Raw genomic sequence first — 19,790 nt, 5'->3', positions numbered from 1 at the left:
TGGCACATTTTAGCTCCCAAAATGTAGGGAATTTAGAAAATAAGAAAAAGGAAAGGACACAAAATGATGATCAATATGTATATCCACTTGCACGCAAATGCGTGTATATTCCGAAGAAACACAGAGACAAACAGAATTAAGGAAAAACAACCCATTACACTACACTAGTGTCTAGTTTTCTTTAATGGAATTTTATCAGATGAAAGTGCACAAAGATATCAAGTTTGAGGGGCGTATTTTCCCCAGAGGAAAAGGGTGTTCCTGCGACAGAACATCCCCTGGGTGAAGGAATGGTAACGGACAGGTGTGGAGAAAGTTCTAGAATTCTGTGCTGGCTGGGGCATGGAGCTGCGGAGGGAGGTGCTGGATGAAAAGGCAGAGGGAAGTGTTAGTCCTGAGTCCAGACATGGAGGCCATTTATTTGGGAGCAAAGAAGCCAGTATACCTCCTCCAGGTGGCCTTCCAGGCCTGCTGCCCCAAACAGGCGCACACTGTCTGATCTAGGGTGCGCCTCCCCCGTGGCGCCCTGCAGTGTGTCCCAAGCCACTCACAAAGGGACGGTGGACGACGCTCCCTCCTGCCCTGCCAGTCTGGGGATCCACAATCTCTCACAACCTGACTCCGGTGTCCAGGTAACCGGGGGAAGGGAGAAGCAAGCTGGGCACAAGTGGACAGTAAGAACGGGGATGAGGCAAGAGTGACCCCCATATTCACTGATGACCCCACCCCCGATTTAAAGTCCTATTACGGATATTTTCAAACATGTCCCAAAGTGGAGGGAACAGTTCCAGTGCCCAGTTTCGGACAAGCTTCTTCCTCTTCTCATCTGAAAAGCAGGAGGACTCCAGTGGCCTGGGAGGGTGGGTGTGGCAGAGGCGCCCTCAGTTGGAGAGCAAGTCCCAAGGCCTGTAACCCCGGGGGTTGGGGGGGTTGGACTGGAAGGCCGAGGGGCGGAGAGGGGGCACGGTGGGCGGGAATTGGGCAAGCCCGGGGCAGGGGCGGCGGGGGCGGGGCGTGAGGGGCGGGGCCCGGGCTGGTGGGTGGGGGGCGCTCGCCCCGTGACTCAAGGCGCGCGCCACTGGGCGCACGGAGCCAGTCTCCGCCTTGCAGCTCGCAGCTCACAGCTCGCAGTTCTCAGTGTGCCCGCCGCCGCCTCTGCCTGCTCCGCCTTCCCACAGCCGACGCCGCCACCATGCCCAACTTCGCCGGCACCTGGAAGATGCGCAGCAGCGAGAATTTCGATGAGCTGCTGAAGGCACTGGGTGAGCCGGCGCCCGGGGCGCGTGCCCCGACGGGGAGCGGGTAGAGGTGCCCAGAGCCCGAAGAGAGCGGGCGTTAGGGGAAGAAGAGAGGGGACTGCGATCACTTGCTGCCTGGTGTTCAGACTCACACGGATCCTCGAGTGGCGCGCCCCACGCTGGGCACGCGTTCGCGTCCCCCGACGGCACGGCCTTTATCAAACGGGCCAGATCATAAGCCAGGAGTGGTTCTTGGAGTGCGAGGAGGGGATACTTTGAGGACGGGCTGTACCGCTGTGAGCTCTCGTGGAGCCGCTCACCCTCTCTGAGCCTCAGTGTCCCTATCCCGAAGCAAACAGGGCCAGGAAAGGGAGAGGTGGGGTGGAGGGTGACGAGAGGATCCATTCTAAGGCCCTGACATAATACAGCCGGCGGTTCCGGGGCGAGGGGCGGATGGTGGGAGACGCTGCCTGCCCTATGTCACCCTCCCGACCCCCAGGTGTGAATGCCATGCTGCGGAAGGTGGCCGTGGCGGCCGCTTCCAAGCCACACGTGGAGATACGCCAGGACGGAGATCAGTTCTACATCAAGACCTCCACCACGGTACGCACCACCGAGATCAACTTCAAGGTCGGAGAAGGCTTCGAGGAGGAGACTGTGGACGGGCGCAAGTGCAGGGTGAGGCCCCGAGCGCGCGCGCCTTCCCCCGTGGCCCCCCGCAGCCGCCGGAATCCCGCTTGGTTTGCAGCCCGGGGCGGTGAGGATTTGTGTATTCCGGCTGCCTTGAGAATGGGAAGAAAATCCCACCCCTGTTTGCTCCCCACGCCGTCCCTAGGCGGCCTCCCGAGGCTCGGGGTCGCCCCGGGGCATGTGAGAGCAGGAAGTTCTTGGGCCGCAGCCAAGGCCACGTTTCCTTGTCGCAGGTGGAGTCGCAGCTCCCCTGGGCCCCGCCTCTGATCCACCGTGTTTCCATTTCCAGGCAGCCCCAGGGGCGCAGCACCTCGCCTCGCCCGCTCCCGCCCCCTCCCGCCCGCGCTCTGCTTCCTTTAAGGAACCCGTGCAATGGTTGCGAAAGCAACAGCGGGTTATGGCTGGGAACACGGACTCGGTGCCCTCTGTGGAGTCCTCAAGGACAGGATTTTTTAAAATTTCCGCAGAATGGGCCCTTGGGATGGGTTAGTGGATGGAAGCAAAGGGTTGTCTGTTCCTTTTGTCTGTTTGTATTTTTGGGGGGTGAAGGCAAAAATTGCACTTGGTGAGGCCAAGGGAAAAGTCTGCTCCCAAACCTCTCATTTAACAAGTGATGTTCACATCAACCGGCCTTTCCCTGGGGTTTTTAAAAAGTAACAAGTTCCCAGGAGAGTCATTTTTCCACCTGTCCCCAGAGGTTGTGGGCAGGCCACCATCCTCCCCGACAGGTTGCAGGAGTAGGCTCACCTGCGAGGTCATCCTCAGCTGGTAAAACTTGTATCACCCAGACTTGAGATCTGGGAAACAAAAGAGCAGGATGTTAGAGTGAAGGGCTGTGAGGGGAAAGGGGGCGGCTAGGGAAACGTTTGGGTCGGGGCTGAGCTCCATTTGAGGGGTTCGCTCAGCACAGCCACTGCTGGACAGGGTGACTCTGCTTAAAATAATAATAACACCAAACAATGACATGGAAGGTTCGAGCAAGAGCCTGGAGCATGGGACCCGATGGTCCTGCCCTGCCCCTCCTGAATGCACTCCTATGTTAAAAACTGACTATGGGTACGTGGGGCACTGCCCTGGCCCCACCTCAGGCCAGCTGATCCTCACCTGGGAGCAGGAAGACTTTGCAGGTGGGCTTTCTGAAAGGATGTAACCCCTTTCCCACCTTGGGATGTGCAAGCATTCTTAGCTTGGGAGTGCCCGGGGCTGATTTCATGGGGTACAAAAGTGACCCCCAAATCTGTCCTGGGGGTCACATTTGCAGGCTGCTGAGGAGGCCTAGGGTGAGGCAGGCTGTGGAGGTTTAACCAGTGTGGAGTGTTCTGATGTGACAGGTCTTGGAAAATCCACTTGCTTCAGAAGCCATCCATTTTGACAGAAATGACTCTTGACTTGCTCCCATGTCCTTCCTGGGGTGTGAAGGGTGCCTGAGGCTTTGCTGCTTCAGTGAGTGTGTGTTCACACGTGTGCATATGTGTGCGTGCACCTGTGCGTGCATGGGTGCATGTGTGTAAAACCCGAGGTGGATTCCCACGCCACGAGATCTGAACGTGAGCCTGCTCGTGAGGCTGGGTGGAGACGCTTGTGTGCCTGGGGACAGAGACCATGTGTTGCTTGCCGCACAGCCATCATTCTCCCATGTCTCATTGTTGTCGGGGCTCCCGCTGCCGGGACTGTAATTACCGTCACGTCACTGATGGGTTTCCTGCCTGCAGAGTTTACCCACTTGGGAGAATGAGAATAAGATCCACTGCACGCAGACGCTTCTGGAGGGCAATGGCCCCAAGACCTACTGGACCCGAGAGCTGGCCAACGATGAGCTCATCTTGGTGAGGATGCTTGGACGCGGGGTCAGGGGATATGATTGTTAGGCCGTTGGCAGCAGACTGGTGCCCCTGTCCCCATCCCAGCCTCCCCTCGGGCTGGGCTGGAAGATCTGGGGGCTCCCGGCAGGTGACACTTATTTGGTGAGAGTATCCCAGAGTTTAAGGCGTTCGGCCAGAGACATTTTGAAATGTCTTAGCCAAACCCCAAGACTCACCTGGCCAGCCCAGGTTAAAAACCCTGGAGTTTTCATCACCTGCTTCCCCTTGTAACTTTCCCCACCGTGTCTTCCAGATAGAGGAGCAGACCCCACCCCAGAGCCGGGGGGCTCCCTTTTGTGTTTCTGAACTGACTGAGCTTTCCCCCACCGCCATTGCCACAGCCCCTCACCATGCTCCGCCCCCACCCCCACCCACAGACAAGGGAAAGGCTTTCTGTGGGTAACTAGGAAATCCCAGCCTTTGTTCTCCCCTCAAGGCGTTTTGTTCTCAGCTCTCCCCTCATTCTGCCAGCCAGGCCCATCGGAGTGAGCATCACCCCCAAAATGTCGGGCGCGAGCACCTGTGAGGTGTGCCAGGCAGGGACGGACTCCCCTGTCCTCCCATCCCTCCTCTGGGCGCTGTCCTGCTGGAAAACGAAGGTTTGAGCTGGCGTTTGGTTCCCGAGGTCCCTGCAACTTTGAAATGATCTGCAGCGAGCCCCACTGTGGGGCTGCCACTGTGACTTGAGCTGCCTGCTGGCTCGTTCACTCTTCTTCAAAGCTGAAGCCCCGGCTTGCTTTGCAACCTGAGCAGTGCTGTTTGCAGGGAGGGGATTCTGGGTGGACTTGGGCAGCAGGCTGGGGTGCCTGGGAGAGATGGCACCTCTGTTAACCAAGACCAAGCAGAGAAGGGGGCGGAGCTGAGAGAAAGTTCCTGAACAAAGCTGAAGGCTAAGAAGGGCCAGCTCTGAGGTGAGGTCTTTTTTTTTTTTTTAAGCTCTGTAGTACCTGAGCCATCAGCGTCATGGTCCACATTTTGCCAGAACAACTCCACTGTTTCTACATTGCCTTCTGCAATCCCTTTCTTCTCCCTGCCCCTCCACCCCCAGCTCAGCCAACGCATATACAAGTCTCAGAGGAGGTATTAATCCTTGGTGTTTGAGGTCCGGAATATGGGCTTTTGTTTCTCGGATGATGATCATTCATAAATCCGAAATGCAGGCAGACACCATCTCTGTGTAATGAGAGGTGAATTATTCTAGTTAAGTCGAAATAAGCTTTTCCAGCGCCAACTATAAATTACCCCTGGGCTGTAAGTTGCCTTCCTTTGCAAACTGAGTATACCCCGCCTCCCCCCACCTCCCCCAAAACCACTCCAGAATATTCTACAGAGAGTTTCTTTTGGGAATCATGGAGCATAGTTTACAAGCTGTGAAAAAGCTGTCACGAATGTGGTTGGAAATATGGAGCCTTTGTTAGCACCACTGAGCAGTCCTAAAGAAAGCTTCAGGGCTGACCGATCAGGGACCAGGTCAGCAGCACCAGAGGTATGCAAAGCTGACCTAGCTCTGAGGGATACGGACAGTGGAGATGTGGAGGGATGCTTGGGGACCCCGCCAACCTGGCCTCTCAGCCTCCCACATACAAACTCCCTACACATAGTCTCATCCATGCCCCTTACCCGAGAAAAAGCCAACCACTTCCTCAGGGCCACTACAGGAGAGACTTATTTTCCCGAAACACAACACGCAGGGCCAATGTCCCCTGAGTATGTCAGGACCCGGGACGGCTGGCTCCCAGACTCTGATGGAGTCCTTCCTGTCCTTGGCCGGATCCTGACCTTGACCTCTTCGTGCATGCCAGACCTGCGGGCTCTGCAGAGATGCTGGTTTCTGTTTTTGTTTTGTTTTGTTTTGTTTTGTTTAACGTGCACATTGCTTTCCTCGTTCTGCCTTCCTGCCAGAGGCCCTGGAGACCAGGGCCTGTGAGTAATTGCTGGTTTTAAGGAAAACCAAGCCAGCTTCCTCAGGAGCGGTTATCCTATCAGGGGGCCAGATGAAAAAATGCCCTCCTGCAGCTGTGGAATGATTGGTGTCCTCCCCACAGCAAAGCACAGAGGGAGTATGTTAACTGCACAGGGCCTGGGGGGGTCATCTTGTACCATTGCATCTCTGCCCCACCCCCTACTCCCTAATACTCTCCCCTCCCCAGCTCTGCCGCCTGGTCCTAGACAGGCCAAGACAGGACCTGCCGTGCCCCTGTTCCTGCAGCTGGCTCTCTCGGGTCTGACGCTGTGCTCCCAGAGCTGAGAGCCAGCTTTCAGCTGGCAGGGGGCTGCAGTGCAGCAGTCATCCCTGGTGGTTGGTTAATGGAACTCATGGGTCTAGAACCTGTGGACTGGAGAGCCAGTGGCACTTAACTAAGCATCTCCAGCTAGCTCCCAGGCCACAGGTGGCTGAAGCAGCAGCTTAGGTCTGCTCCCTCAAGCCATCCCTTCCGGCTAGTCAGTGCTGGTTGCCAAGACCCCCAACATCTTACTCTCCCAAAGTCATCTGAAAGGAGACACAGAACAAAAACCCAAGCTGACTCTTGCCGCTTCCAGTTTAATTTTCCACACCAAAGCTGGGGAAGGGAGCTGCATTTCTTCTGCAGCATTGCGAGGTCCCACAGGCAAAGGAAAACTGCGCAGGGCATAGGTCTGCACGGCCCAGTTTCTGCCCCACCAAGCGGGAACTCTTTGCGTGCATGCTTGTGTGTGCGCAGCTCAGCAAACTGACCGGCTCTCCTGGAGTTGTTTTCGGGCAGCCAGCAGCCTGCCTGGTTGCAAGCTGCTTTCATTGTTTGCGCACGGCCCTCCATCGTGACTGCTTTTCCTTTTCTTTTCTGCAGACATTTGGCGCCGACGATGTGGTCTGCACGAGAATTTATGTCCGGGAATGAAGGTGGCCTGCTGGCTCCTACTTGTGGCCCTCCTGGAGGAAGAGGTCATAGGTCTTACTTCAGTGGCCCGTCCCCTTCCCCTTTTCGACATTAGCGGACCCCTTTGCCCCTTGACAGTGCTGTAGTGTCCCCCTCTCCCAGCCCCCTGCCTCTTGTCTCCCTGGTGCTATGTAGTTGGGCATTTGCATGTCCCCTCAGTTATTAAACTGCTTGGACACATCTCAAGCCTCCTCCTCTCTGCTTTGGATTGCCCCTTTGTTCCCACACCTGGTGCGTACGTGCGTACCTGTGGTCCACCATGCCGGGTTAGGCAAAGTGAAGCTTGGGCTTCTGCCTGCTGACCTGGGGAGTGCTCTGAGCACACAGCGACCGACCGTGCAAGCTGGACCCTCCTCCTCCCCGCTACTACCCAGACGCGAGGCTGGCAGGAGCCAGAGTGGAGGGTCACTTGGGAGAAGACCTCCTCAGTGGTGTGAGATGGCGTGGATGCCTCCCAGCAGGGAAGAGAGGACACATTCCAAAGGGCACATGATGGAGGAACGGGTCGTCCTCCCAGGGCATTTACAAGGTCAGCGTGAGAAGAACCCACACAGGATTGCAGGGGTAGTTCTTTCCAGCCCCCGTCAGGAGCGGTAGCACACGGCCACTGCCAGAAGGGCTGCCTGGTGTGGGGGAAGGGGAGGCGTGGCCTGGAAGGAGGGGAGAAGTTCCTGCCCACCCGCACCTCTCACTTTCTGACCCACCCACCTGTCGCAGGGCCAAATGCAGCTGGGACCCAGAGATCCAGAGAGTCGGGAAAAGTCAACCCTCTTAGGGTGCAGAGGGAGCCTGAACGCGCTGGGGTGGCAATAACACACAGTGCAGCCAATTTAGAGTTCCCATTGAAATCTGCATTTCTGTTTTTTTTTTGTAAGAGAAAAACCAGGAATTTGGGAACTCTGCAGCCTACTTGGCAGCTCCTGCTCTGCAGACAGGACGGCTGACCTCTGCCTCTGCTTGAGGTTCCACCTGGGCCCCAGCCCTTGTATGTAGTACCCCTTGCCCTCACAGACACCAAGGGCGCCTGGTGAAGCCAGGTCAGACTTGGCTACCAGCAGTGTTAAGCCACCGGCAAAGCCAGGAAGAATCGCATCTCCTCCAGCTTCTTGCAGGAGGAGCTGGTGCAGAACCTCTGGGGGGGGGGGCTCCATTAACTCAGGATGGGGGTGGGCAACACAGGGGTCCCACCTGAGAGTGAGTGTGCCGGCCTCGGGTAGAAGTGGGCAGAGCAGCTGACATCTGGGCTGTCTGCACTCCACCCCATGGGGCATGGCATGCCCAGCCACGTGGCTGCTCTGAACGTGATCACAGTGCAATGGTCAACACTCTCGGCTCCCTGCTGCTGCCCGCGAGGGGGGCACCCTGTCCTGCCATGCTGGGGTGGGAGGGAGGCTGCAGCAGGTTCCGCCCCCCTTTTTGTCTCTGCCCATCGGGTCCTTTTTCCTAGGTGACCAGCTCCACAGGCTGTGTGTCCTCTGCCATGGTGTGGGTGGACCCTGAAAACATACTCTAAGTCAGAAAAGCGAGCCCCAGAGGACTGAGAACTGCCAGGAAATTTCTGGCATAGGCAGATTCCTAGACCTGGGACGCAGACAGGTGGTAGCCCCAGGAGGACAGCAGGGAACAGCCGGCTCAGGCTGGGAGGAAGCCCTAAGACGGATAGGGCCACTGTTGCCCAACCTCTGGAATACACTGAAAGTATTGAACTGTACACTTTCAGGACAGCAGTGACCATTTGGAGAATAAACCAGCAGATGAAGGATCCTCTCTCTGTCTCTTCTTCTATATAAAACCTGCCTTTCAAAAACAAACAAACAAACAAACAAACAAACAAAGAAAAGACTGATACCGCCCAGATCTGGGAGGCTAAGAGTACAAGATGTTTGGCCTCTTGTGGAGAGGTTGCATCCCAACATAGTAGCTGTAGCAGGTGTAAGGGAAACAGACCACACAGTGAAACCAGAGCCACTAGGGAGTGGCCAGTCGCATCTCCAAGATCTAACCTCCATTCTTAGGCTCCAGCACCTCGCACCACACCACACGAGGACAGCCTGCAGCACATAAACCCTCCCCGGGAAGCAAGCCACGGTCTAAGCCCAGCACAGGCTAGGTGGATTACACCTAAAAGCCGGACAGAGGAGAACATTGGGAAGGGAACATGGCACGAATGGCTTCCGGATCTAGAATCTGAACAAGCCGCCCCCTAACATCCCTCCCCAATTGTCTCTTAACGCCATCCTGATTTTCTTGTGCGGTGGTTTGGGTCACATGACCACTAGCAGACCAATCACAGGGAAATAGAGGGCACTGATTGGCTAAGAGGGGGATCATGTGACCTCTTCCTTAGGTGGTTGGGTCGAGGTCAGGGAGGCTGAGGGTGCTGATTGGCTAGGAGGAGATCACGTGACCTCTTCATTAGGTGATTGGGGTGGAGGGACATGTTAAACAGATGACGGGTAGAGGAAGCTAAGTGGGAAGCTAAGTGGGTAGATGTGAATTCCATGACTGCTTTCTGAGCTGCGGCCTGGCCTGGTTGGTGGGAGGTTAAATGAGCTAAAATAGGTGACATGTTGGGAGCTCTTTGGATTGCCACACAAGCCACATCTCCTGTCACGTGGGTGCAAACAAATCCTGGGCCCTCTCTTGTGTACCTTTGCTGTTTCCCACGCACGAGGCCAGCATCTACCTCTGTCAGGGCCCCTGTCCCGATCCCCCGACCAAGGTGACAGCTTTTTGACGTGTGTACCTCCCATAGCAGAGTCGCGAGCACAGCCTGCCACATACACGCAGCCACCCGTTGCATGCACATGTCCTGCGCTGTCATCCCATATTGCCCAGTCTGCATCATGTTCCACCTTTCAGCTTGTGCAGCCCCCAAAGACCAGGAGTGGCTGCATACACACCCAGGGTTACTTTAAACAGGCACGGCTGCCCTGAGCAGCACACAGCAGCACCCAACCACAACATATCGGGTGTACTAGGCACAGACCAAGGCCCCTCTGAAAAATAAGTGTAAATCGTACAGATCGTGCCACTGAGGGCAGGAAGATGTACTTAATTTAATTGCTAATTTAAAAAAAATCATTTATTGGGCCCGGCGGCATGGCCTAGCGGCTAAAGTCCTCGCCTTGAAAGCCCCGGGATCCCATATGGGCGCCGGTTCTAATCCCGGCTGCTCCACTTCCCATCCAGCTCCCTGCTTGTGGCCTGGGAAAGCAGGAGAGGACGGCCCAAGGCTTTGGGACCCTGCACCCACGTGGGAGACCCGGAAAGAGGTTCCTGGTCCCGGCTTCGGATTGGCGCGTACCGGCCCGTTGCGGCTCACTTGGGGAGTGAAACATCGGATGGAAGATCTTCCTCTCTGTCTCTCCTCCTCTGTGTATATCCGGCTTTCCAATAATAATAAAATCTTTTAAAAAAAATCATTTATTTTAAAGACAGAGTAACACTCCCCAGATGACTGCAACAGTCAGGGCTGGGTCAAGCTGAAGTTGGAGCCAAGAGATGCACCTGGGTCTCCCATGTGGGCAATGGGGACCCACACACTTAACCATCATACTACACCTTTCAGGCACCTTAACAGGAAGCTGGATCAGAAACAGGATAGCCAAACTTGAACCAACATTCCAATGGGGAATGCTGGCATAGTGAGCAGTGGCTTAACATGCTGTGCCACAGTGTCAATGCCCGTTTAATTTCATCATGGCTAATTTATTGGCCCAACACTGTTCTTAATCCACCCCCCATGACCACCTGCCACCTCAGAATCAGAGAGAGCCAATGCATATTTTCCCAGCTTGCCCTGTAACTCAGTTGATCATGTGACCCAGTTCTGCCCAATGTGATACAAGGGGAAGTCAGCTGAGGGGTTTCTGGAACCTCTTCCTGTCTTCACCAATTTTCACAACAGCAATTTTGTTCCCCTGGCATCCTTCAAAAGTGACCAACATTTAGTTTGCTTTTGGCTCTCCTACTTTTGGGATATCACTGTGAATGTGTGGATTGAAATATTCTACCAACTGTGTGTCAGTTCATGGCAGCTATCATCCTGATGGATACGAAAAGAAAACTGTCTTTGGTTAGTAGGGCCTCCTCCAATTCTCACCTACTCCTGAGGGGCTGGGTGGCCCAATGACCTTCTGAGAACCTGCTGGTCATTGGTGTGACGAGTTGCTCCAGGTGCCAGCTGCACATTTCCTCATCCAGACCTGGAGCAGCCATTTCGCCAAGGAAGCCCAGGCCTTCGGGAGACCACAATGTTAGAAGCCACACTCTAGCGGCTAGGAGAGGGAGGGCTCTGCTGTTGATTCATGTTTAGGTTTCAAGAGACAGGTGGCAGGTAAGATTCCTCTGTTTTCCATTCAGAATTACTCAGTTGAGTGTTACTATCACGGAATACCTGAGACAAGCTGCTTTTGGAGGAAGGAGAGACATGTTTAGCTCCAAATGATTGGATGCAGCTCTGGCCAAGCCCCCCTAGCAGACAGCAAAGTAGCAGAGAGGAAGGGTCACCCAGTGAGTCAGGGGCAGAGAGAAAGAATGAGGGCACAGGACCAACTCAGGCTCTCAGAATGAGTCTTTTGCAGGAACTCAAGAGGCCATGCGAGAATAGCCTTCTGGGGTACACCCCCAGTGACCTATGACCCCCCCCACTGGGTCCCATCGCTCCCAATGCCACTACCACTCCATTGCAGCATCCCGAGGACCAAGCCCACGGCACCTGGAGCCCTGCTGCACAGCCTTGCACAGGTCCCTTTATCTGCTGCTCAAGACTAGGGCGAGATGCTCAAATGTGGTCAGCATCATGTTCGTTCACTATCTGAGGGTGACACCTCTGCCTTCTCCCTAAGGGACAAGGGGGTGGAGGAGGGAGACGAAGACTGGGAGATGCGGCATTTGTCTTGCAATTTAGTACCAAGCTCTGAAGGTGAACACCCAAGGGAACGGGATTTGATGGACAGTAGTCACCACCAAGCAAGTATCAATGGAGGTGGGTTCACATTCCATTCTGTGGCAGAAAGATAAAATAGTTTCTGGACGAAGAGAGAGAGAGAGAAAGAGAGAGAGAGAGGAAGGAAGGAAGGAGGAAAGGAATGAAGAAAGGAAGGGAGGGAGAGGAAAGGAAAGAAAAGCAGGACGGAAGGAAACAGAAACAAAAAGAAAAGAAAAGAAAATTCTCCCAAGGCCTCCACAAACATTACAAGCTATATGTGTTATACTTGGGTAATATGTCTTTCTGAGAAAGTTACCTGCAAGACTTGGAACCATGAACTTCAAAAAAAGGGGGGTGATTATCACAATTTTATAATTCAATTGGTTTTTATCAGAGAAGAACTCATCCACAATGGTAGATGAAGAGGGGGGCTGAAATTCAAAAAGTGGAATTTGGCCAAGTTCTCTCGGAATTGTTGCGCTTAGGGGAGGTGGAAGTTTAAGACTTTGGCATTTAAAAAAAAAAAAAAAAAGCCCAGTGGATTCAGAAACAATGTGTAGGAAAAATTTATGGAGACATAAACACTTATGGGGAATGTAATGAAAAACGAAAACTCAGTGAATGTCTGGGGAAAAATGCAATTCTCAGAAATACATGGAATAACCATTCAAGCTCCCCCCACCCCCTTTTCCCTACAGTCAGAAAAAGTCCTGGGAAATTCCTCTTCTCACCTCTTTGTGTTTGTTTTGCGATGGATAGGGTGGTCTGGCTCGGTTCCAGGAACACCACAGGGAAGCCGGGGTAAGCATCCCCTCCCCGACCCACCAGCCTCCAGAGCAGAGCCTGCCACAGCAGGGGCAAGCTTGGGCTGCTGCCCCCAGCTCCCCCAGGGCAGCCCTGGCGTCTGCCAGCAGGGCCAAGGTTAGGTGGCTCACTTCAGGCCGTGCCAGGGTCGCCACAGCAGCTGCTGACCAGCAAGACTGCGGCTGTGTGTCCTAAGATGGGTCCATCTCCCAGCCACACTAGATTGCTACAAATGAGTTGTGACAATTTTTCGTGGGAAACAAATTAAAACTGCATGCTTGGCTCTTTTTTTTTTGCCAAAGGGGAAAAAAAAAAAAGCCCAAAAGTTCAGATCACACACATATACCCCTCCAACTGAGCAGTAGTGACCCGTGCAGAGGAGCCATCTCCCTGTTGTCTGTGTAGAGAAGGAACTCAGCCACACCCAGCCTGCTTCCTTTTGTAATCTAAAACATTCCCATTTGTAAGAAAAAAAAAAATTAAGAAAAAAAATTAAAATACTTATTTAGATTGGAAAAGCAGATTTACAGAGAGAAGGAAAGACAGAAAGAAATTCCATCTGATGATTCACTCCCCAAGAGGCCGCAACGGCCAGAGCTGAGCTGATCCAAAGCCAGGAGCTTCTGCCTAGTCTCCCACGCGGGTGCAGGGTCCCAAGGCTTTGGGCCGTCCTCGACTGCTTTCCCAGGCCACAAACAGGGAGCTGAATGGGAAGTGGAGCAGCCGGGATACAAACCAGTGCCCATATGGGATCCCGGCACATGCAATGTGAGGACTTTGGCCACTAGGCCATTGAACCGGGCCCTTTTGAAGAAATTTTTTTATTTATTTTAAAAGACAGATTTACAGAAAGAGAGAGAGAGAGAGAGAAAGAGAGATCTTTCATCTGCTCATTTACTGCCCAGATGGTTGAAACAGCCAGGACTGAGGTTGAAGCCAGGAACTTCTAAGTCTCTTATGTGTGTGCAGGGGGCCCAGGCTCCCACTGCTCTCGCAGGAACACCAGCAGGAAGCTGGATCCCAGGTGGAGCAGCCAGGACCTGGACTGGTATCCATATGGGGTGACAGTGACTCAGCCAGTGGTTTGACATGCTGTGCCACAGTGCCCCAAAGTGAGAGATTCTAACTGTCCACGGCTGAACTGTCAGCCTAGGACTCTGCATTTTTGGCAATTCCAGGTGACTTCGTGGAACTATAGATCAATGGCAGAGATCTCACGCAGCTCTCACCCTTGATAACTCCATGAGGTTTCTCAGGTGCAAGATTTTGGAACAAGGAAGAGAAGTTGTTTCTGTGCAGGTTAAGCTGCCACCTGCAATGCTGACATCCCCCGTGCAGACACTAGTTCCTGTCCTGGCCAGCCCACTCCTGAGGCAATTCCCTGCTAATGTGTCTGGAAAAGCATCAAAAGATAACCCAAGTCCTTGAGCCCCAGCACCCATATGGGAGACCAAGAGGAAGCTCCTGGCTCCTGGTTTCAGATCAGCTTAGCTCCAGCTATTGTGGCCATTTGGGGAGTGAACCAGCAGGTGGAAGACCGCTTCCTCTATCTCTCTTTCTGTCTCTGACTCTACGTGTGTACGGTTTCAAGAGGTCAAATAGCTTCTCGGAGAGGAGGAGGGAAGCGCCAAACATCCAGTAAGGACTGCCTGTGTTCCGGGTGCTGAACACGCAGCATGCAATGTTGCTTAGAACACCGGTAGATTGGCTTGTTTTGTTTCAAAAGCGATCTGGAAAGAGGAAAAACACAGTTGCATGATCTCCCATTTGCCGTTTCACTCCTCTCAGATGCCCACAACGGCCTGGGCTGGCCTGGGCACAAAACAGGAGATGAGAACTCAATCTGGGCATCTCCCCTGTGGGTGGAAAGAACTTCACATAGGGACCCAACTGCTCGAACCACCACCTGCTAACTCCTGGGGCGTGCATTAGCAGGACGCTGCTGTGGGGAGCAGGGCTGGGACTCGGGAATGCCAGCGCCCCAGCCTGCCTCTTAACCACTGGGCGGAATCCCTGACCCCACAGATGATTACTTTTAACCCTACAGGAAGCCAGCTAAGTAGATCTTAGGTTTACCCATTTCACAAATGTGAAAAACTGAGGTTCAGAGAGATGAAATAATTTACCCAAAGGGAATATAAATATTGCTCTTGGAATTGAACTCAGATTTTCCACCTGAACAAAAGAAGCAGAGAAAACAAAAAGGAATGGGGAAGACATGGCTGAACGTGTGTGTGTGTGCTGGTCTCTGGAGGTGCTCATGTTTCATCAGTCCACATGGAGGGGGCCTGGGGGCCTCTCAGAAGGAAAGCCCTGGCCCCTGGCTCCCTGCCCTGCCCAGCTCCCTCCAACAGTAGGGTTCCCCTACCTTGGTGGACAGCTGTCAAGTTGCACTATGGTCTGCAAGCTCCCCAGCTCTGGCTTTAATCAGGAGCTCCAGTGGGTCCCCGGAGTGGTTTTCCTACAAACTGCAAGTCACCCTCATGGAACTCAGCCAACTTCTCTTCCCTCCGGGCTTCCCAGAGAAGGACCCCTTGTCCTCTGGCGCCCAGCCTGACTGTGCCATTCAAGAGCCCCTTCTTTGGAGCCTTGTCTGCAGAGGCTGGGGGTGGGGTGGGTGAGAGTGACAGAAGAGGCACCCATCATCAGCTCACCAGTCTCCTAGCAGTGTGGTGCGGGGCTCACCTCTTTGGGGCGGACAGGGTGGGGATTGTCTCCTGGGGTGCTTCAGGGAGCGAGGAGGCTGGGATGGCAGGAGAAGGAGTCTGTTCTCTTCCTACCCATGGGACAGAGTGCACCTGTGCAACCGCGCCTTGTCTGGAAGAGGCTCCTGCACCTGCTCCCTCTCCTTGCGCAATCTGCCTTGCACTTGGGGAACACAGACCGGGAATTGCAACAGGAATTGGCAGAGGCAGGAGCTGCGACACGGCGGGCTCAAGGAGAAGGGGATTACAGTCCTCCTGGGGGCCAGGCCACAGGGAGTGGACATCCAAACCAGGACTTGAAGGATGTGGAAAGGAAAGGATGGTTTTGGATACTGTTGGAGCCCTGGGTGAGGAAACTTGTGGCTGATTCAGCATCAGCCTGGCATTCATGCACATGGCTGCCTCTTTCTGAATGAGGAGACCTCCAGGCAGCCACAGAAAGCACCTTGTTCCCTCTTCACACATTGCCCGAACTGTGCATTGATACTAGCATATTGATACTGTCTCCTCCTGGTCACAGACCCCCCTGTTTGTCACTATGTGATGAGTCCATGTGGCCCTAAACCATGGCAGTATTGGCTCAGTCATTGCCAATCAGAGAATTAGACTCTTAGTGAGCATGGTGGGTTCTGAGACGTGCCCATGACCCAAGCAGAGCCATCAGAACTGTCCTGGGGGCAGCAGCTGGGCAGACGAGACACTCCTGTGGCCAGACCAGCTGCCTGAAGGATGAGATAAGCCCTGAGCTGGGAGGTGGTCACAATGAGTTTGGGAGAATGGAGCCAAAACAGGCAAGAGCTTAAACTCTGAGAGGGTTAAGTTCTGGGATTCAAGTCTGGAACATTCCAGCAGCGGATTCAGTAGCCTCCCTATTTTGCTTAATGGAGTCTGAATTTTGATGCTTGCCATCAGAATCCGAAGAACTAACCATTACGGAAAGAACAGCCAGGACTGGAGCCAATGGACTTGGCACCTACAGAACCCAGAAAACCCAAACCTGGTATGCTCAGGCCAGATGGACGAACATTCTGGATCAAGAATGGAGAGGACACCTGTGCCGGGGATCTGACTGGACCCCATACAAACTGTTTGTAGGTGGCATCCAGGTGCACCTTCTTCCGCTTAAGAGTTGGAGGGTGGCTGGGTCTTAGCTGGGTCTGAACTCTGGGTGGGGGTTGGCACCCCCACGAAGGCTGTCTTTTCTGGACTCCTAGGAGCCTGGTGGAACTTGTTTCACAAGCTGCCCCTGGGACTTTGCATATGCAGGCACCTGCCTGGGGACCCTCTTCCCACTTCATCTGCTGGCAGCATCCAGCCCCAGGGCTCCCCTGTCTGGACCTTTGCACACACTGGCACCTGGCTCATCTCAGTTCTGCTGGGACCGACAGAATGCACTGGCAGGCCTGCGTGTGTCTCCTGAGACTCACCTGGGGCAGGCCACATGGCTTCTGTCTTGTCCATGGAGCATGCTCATGCTTGAGGCACCTGTGACCCATGTCCAAGGCCCAGCCACCCTGAGACCACCAGGGTGGAGTGGCAGTGAGTGAATATGTGGTGAAGAATCCTTAATTTTATTTTATATACATGTTGGAGGTTTTTGTTTTTGTTGTTGTTTAATCGGAAAATCAAATATACAGAGGAGGAGAGACAGAGAGAAAGATCTTCTGTCCAATGATTTACCCACCCCCCCAAGGCAGCCACTATGGCCGGAGCTGAGCCAATCTGAAGCCAGGAACTAGGAGTCTCCTCTGGGTCTCCCACAGATGTGCAGGGTCCCAAGGTTTCGGGCCATTCTCAACTGCTTTCCTAGACTACAAGCAGGGAGCTGGATGGGAAGCAGGGCCACCAGGATTAGAACCAGTGCCCATATGGGATCCTGGCATGTGCAAGGTGAGGACTTCAGGCTACCTTGTTAAGCCGAAACATGCTGGAGTTTTAAAAATTGATTGATTGATTGATTGATTGATTGATTTAAGAGGCAGAACCAGGCCAGATCCCATCCAGGAGCCAGGAACAAATCTGGGTTTCCCATGTGGGTGTAGGAGCCCAAGCATTTGGGCCAACTTCTACTTTTCCAGGTGCATTAGCAGGAAGTTGATCAGAAGAGGAGCAGCCAGGGTTCGAACTGCTACCCGTATGGGATCCCTGCATTGCAGCCGGTGGTTTAACTCACTGTGCACCACTCCAACCTCAAATAAATCCTTTCAAGAAGACAAAAGTCCAGCCAGGTGAGCAGCCGTGGATCCTCTGGAACCAGCAGATGACTACTGGGGATACTCCAGGCTGGAGCTGGACAGAGGAGACCCTTCTTCCTCAATCAAAGCTACCCAAGGTCAAGGGCATGGTCAGGTCCCTTCCATGATCAGTTCCCACCATTGACAGCCTCAACCGCTGGAGTGGGACTGGGTCCATGGTGAGATCAAATGGCCTCCACTCTGTAGGACAGACAGCTGGGGTGACAGGCATCAGGTCCCAAGCCGAAGGCCTGGAAGACCCATCCCAGACACATAGGGGTGGCCGGCCCTGAGGCTCGCTGCAGCTGACCTCCACTCTCAGGACCTGGGGAGGAGGCTGCGTGGTGGGAGTAGGGGCAGACAGTCCACCAGCAAGGAGCCTGGGCAGCTTGCCTTGGAGGAGCAGGAGCCAGGCTGGAACGGAGGAACCGAGGAACCGAGCTCATGGGAATGTTTACAGCAGGGAACTTGAACTTGAGGCTGTGCCGAGTAGGGAGTGAGGGCCTAGGCATGGAGGCAGAAGGGTGTGAGGTATGGCCCAGCCTCAACCTCCTAGCGACTAGCCTACTTCAGGCCCCACGGTGGACGAGGGAGGACACAACCTCTGGGGCGGTGGTTCTGTGATCCTCAATGGCCAAGGGACCCTGTGTGTGTGTGCACACAGAGCAAGGAGCTGAACTTACCATCCCACCACTGCCAGAGCTGCGCTGGCTACCCACTCCAGGGCCTGACCTTAGCAGCATCCTCCCGGAGGCCTGTAACATAGCTCCGACAAGCAGAGGGGCCACTTCGACTTTTTTGATACCTTTTTTGATGCCGTCACAAAACTGGCCAGCCCAGGGCAGAGCCTAGGAACACCCCAACTCAGAGGCCCTGGGTGGGTGCAACAAGCAGCCCCTGCGGGCAGGTACGAGGCCAGGCACCCTGGCAGCAGGCCTGGCTCCAGGCTGCCAGGCAGAGGCGTTGGGCTGGCAGTTGCTTTAAGCGGCTGGGATTGAGCATCCTGCAGGCCAGCTGCTGGTGCACAGACAGCGAGCCTGGCAGCGGCACCACACACCTCCCCGCTCCCACCCCTGAGCCAGGCCATGCTTCCTGCTCTCCCAAGCCAGGCAGTCAGCGGAAGAGGGTTTGTGGGGAACACTTGGGAGACACATGTGTGGTCTGCAAACTGCAGTGCTGCCCTGGGTGGGGACTGCAGTCACAGGGGATACTCTGGGAGGATTTGCTGACGTGTGTGTTCTTGTTTTGCTTCTCCCAAGAAGACATCTTCCCCTGCAAGAGTATTGCTATAAGATTTGGAGCAGGCATCTACTTGCTCAAGTTAGCAGAACCAAGGGCACCTAATGGCCCAGGGTCCTCCAACCTCCCACCTCTGGCACTGGGGACGTACCCCTCAAAGAGGTCCTGGTGTGTCTGATAAGCATTCACTACGTGCCAGTCACTGCTGTCACACCAGCCCACAAACCACCCACCCCCTTCCTCTCCTTTGCTGTTTTTCTGTGTGTCCCAGGAGGCTAATTTTCCTCCAAGTTCGGAGTCAGCTGGGCTCGGGCCGTGGAAGGCACTGGAAGGAGTCAAGGGGCAGGAGGAGAAAGAGTCCTCCCGTTCCCTCCCCTCCCAGGCAGACCCCGGGTGACCCTGATGACCCCAGACCCTTGGTTCTAATCACAGTCTCGGTTCTTTCACCTTCTGGGTCACAGGAAACCTCAGGTGTCATCCTGCCAGCAGTGGAGCCATGAGGACTGGAACTGTTGCCCATAGCGCCAGTATCTGGTAAATCGTTCTTGCCTTGTGAGCCCCAGTGATCTCATCTTTCAATAAGACAAGAGTACTAACCCAGCCGTCCTCATAGGGTTGCTGCGAGGCAACCCTATGATGAAAGTGCCCAGAGCAGGGGTCTGGAGAGTATGTCCATGCTGAGCTCTTGGGAAACAGTTTCCCTCCCAGAAGGGAGCCTGGAAGGCAGCCGGGACACTGAAGGCTGCTGTGCGCAGTTGTATGAGCTGTGCACCATTCCAAAGGTTCTGGGCTTCCTGCTCCGCTCGGCATATAGCCAGCCCCCACCCTGATGGCTGAGCCATTCACCCTGGCACGGAGCTGTGGAAAGTGCCCACAGTGTCCCCACTTGCTCTTGCAAGTCCTGGCCACATGGAGAGAAGGAGGAAGACAATGCGCCAGCCTGCTCTTAGTCTAATGACTGAACAGAGATGCAACTAAAAGCCTCCCGCTGGTTTCTATTATTTATGCAAATAATCCACAGTAAATAGAGGTGGTTTTTTTGTTTCATTTTGTTCTGTTTGCTTTTCTCATTTTTAACATAGCAGTTAATTCAGCCACAGCCCAGGGGCCAGACTGCCTCTGCACAGTTGGGGAACCTTGCTCTGTGCAGGAAGGCAACCCCAACTG

The 19,790-nt window shown here is 54.4% G+C and overlaps 1 protein-coding gene across 1 annotated transcript; it reads left to right on the top strand.

Annotated features, from left to right (window-relative positions):
* Positions 1-1,116: 1,116 nt before the first annotated feature.
* Positions 1,117-6,773, top strand: CRABP1 (cellular retinoic acid binding protein 1). The gene is made up of 4 exons (XM_004594608.2): positions 1,117-1,262; positions 1,738-1,916; positions 3,641-3,754; positions 6,619-6,773. The coding sequence occupies exons 1-4, from the start codon at positions 1,193-1,195 to the stop codon at positions 6,667-6,669; spliced, it is 414 nt and encodes a 137-aa protein (XP_004594665.2). The 5' UTR covers positions 1,117-1,192; the 3' UTR covers positions 6,670-6,773.
* The last annotated feature ends 13,017 nt before the right edge of the window (positions 6,774-19,790 follow it).

The sequence above is a fragment of the Ochotona princeps genome, chromosome 6 (assembly GCF_030435755.1).
Source record: "Ochotona princeps isolate mOchPri1 chromosome 6, mOchPri1.hap1, whole genome shotgun sequence".
Classification (NCBI taxonomy): domain Eukaryota; kingdom Metazoa; phylum Chordata; class Mammalia; order Lagomorpha; family Ochotonidae; genus Ochotona; species Ochotona princeps.
Note: the sequence above shows the minus strand (reverse complement) of the source record. Positions and strands in the feature narration are given on the sequence as shown.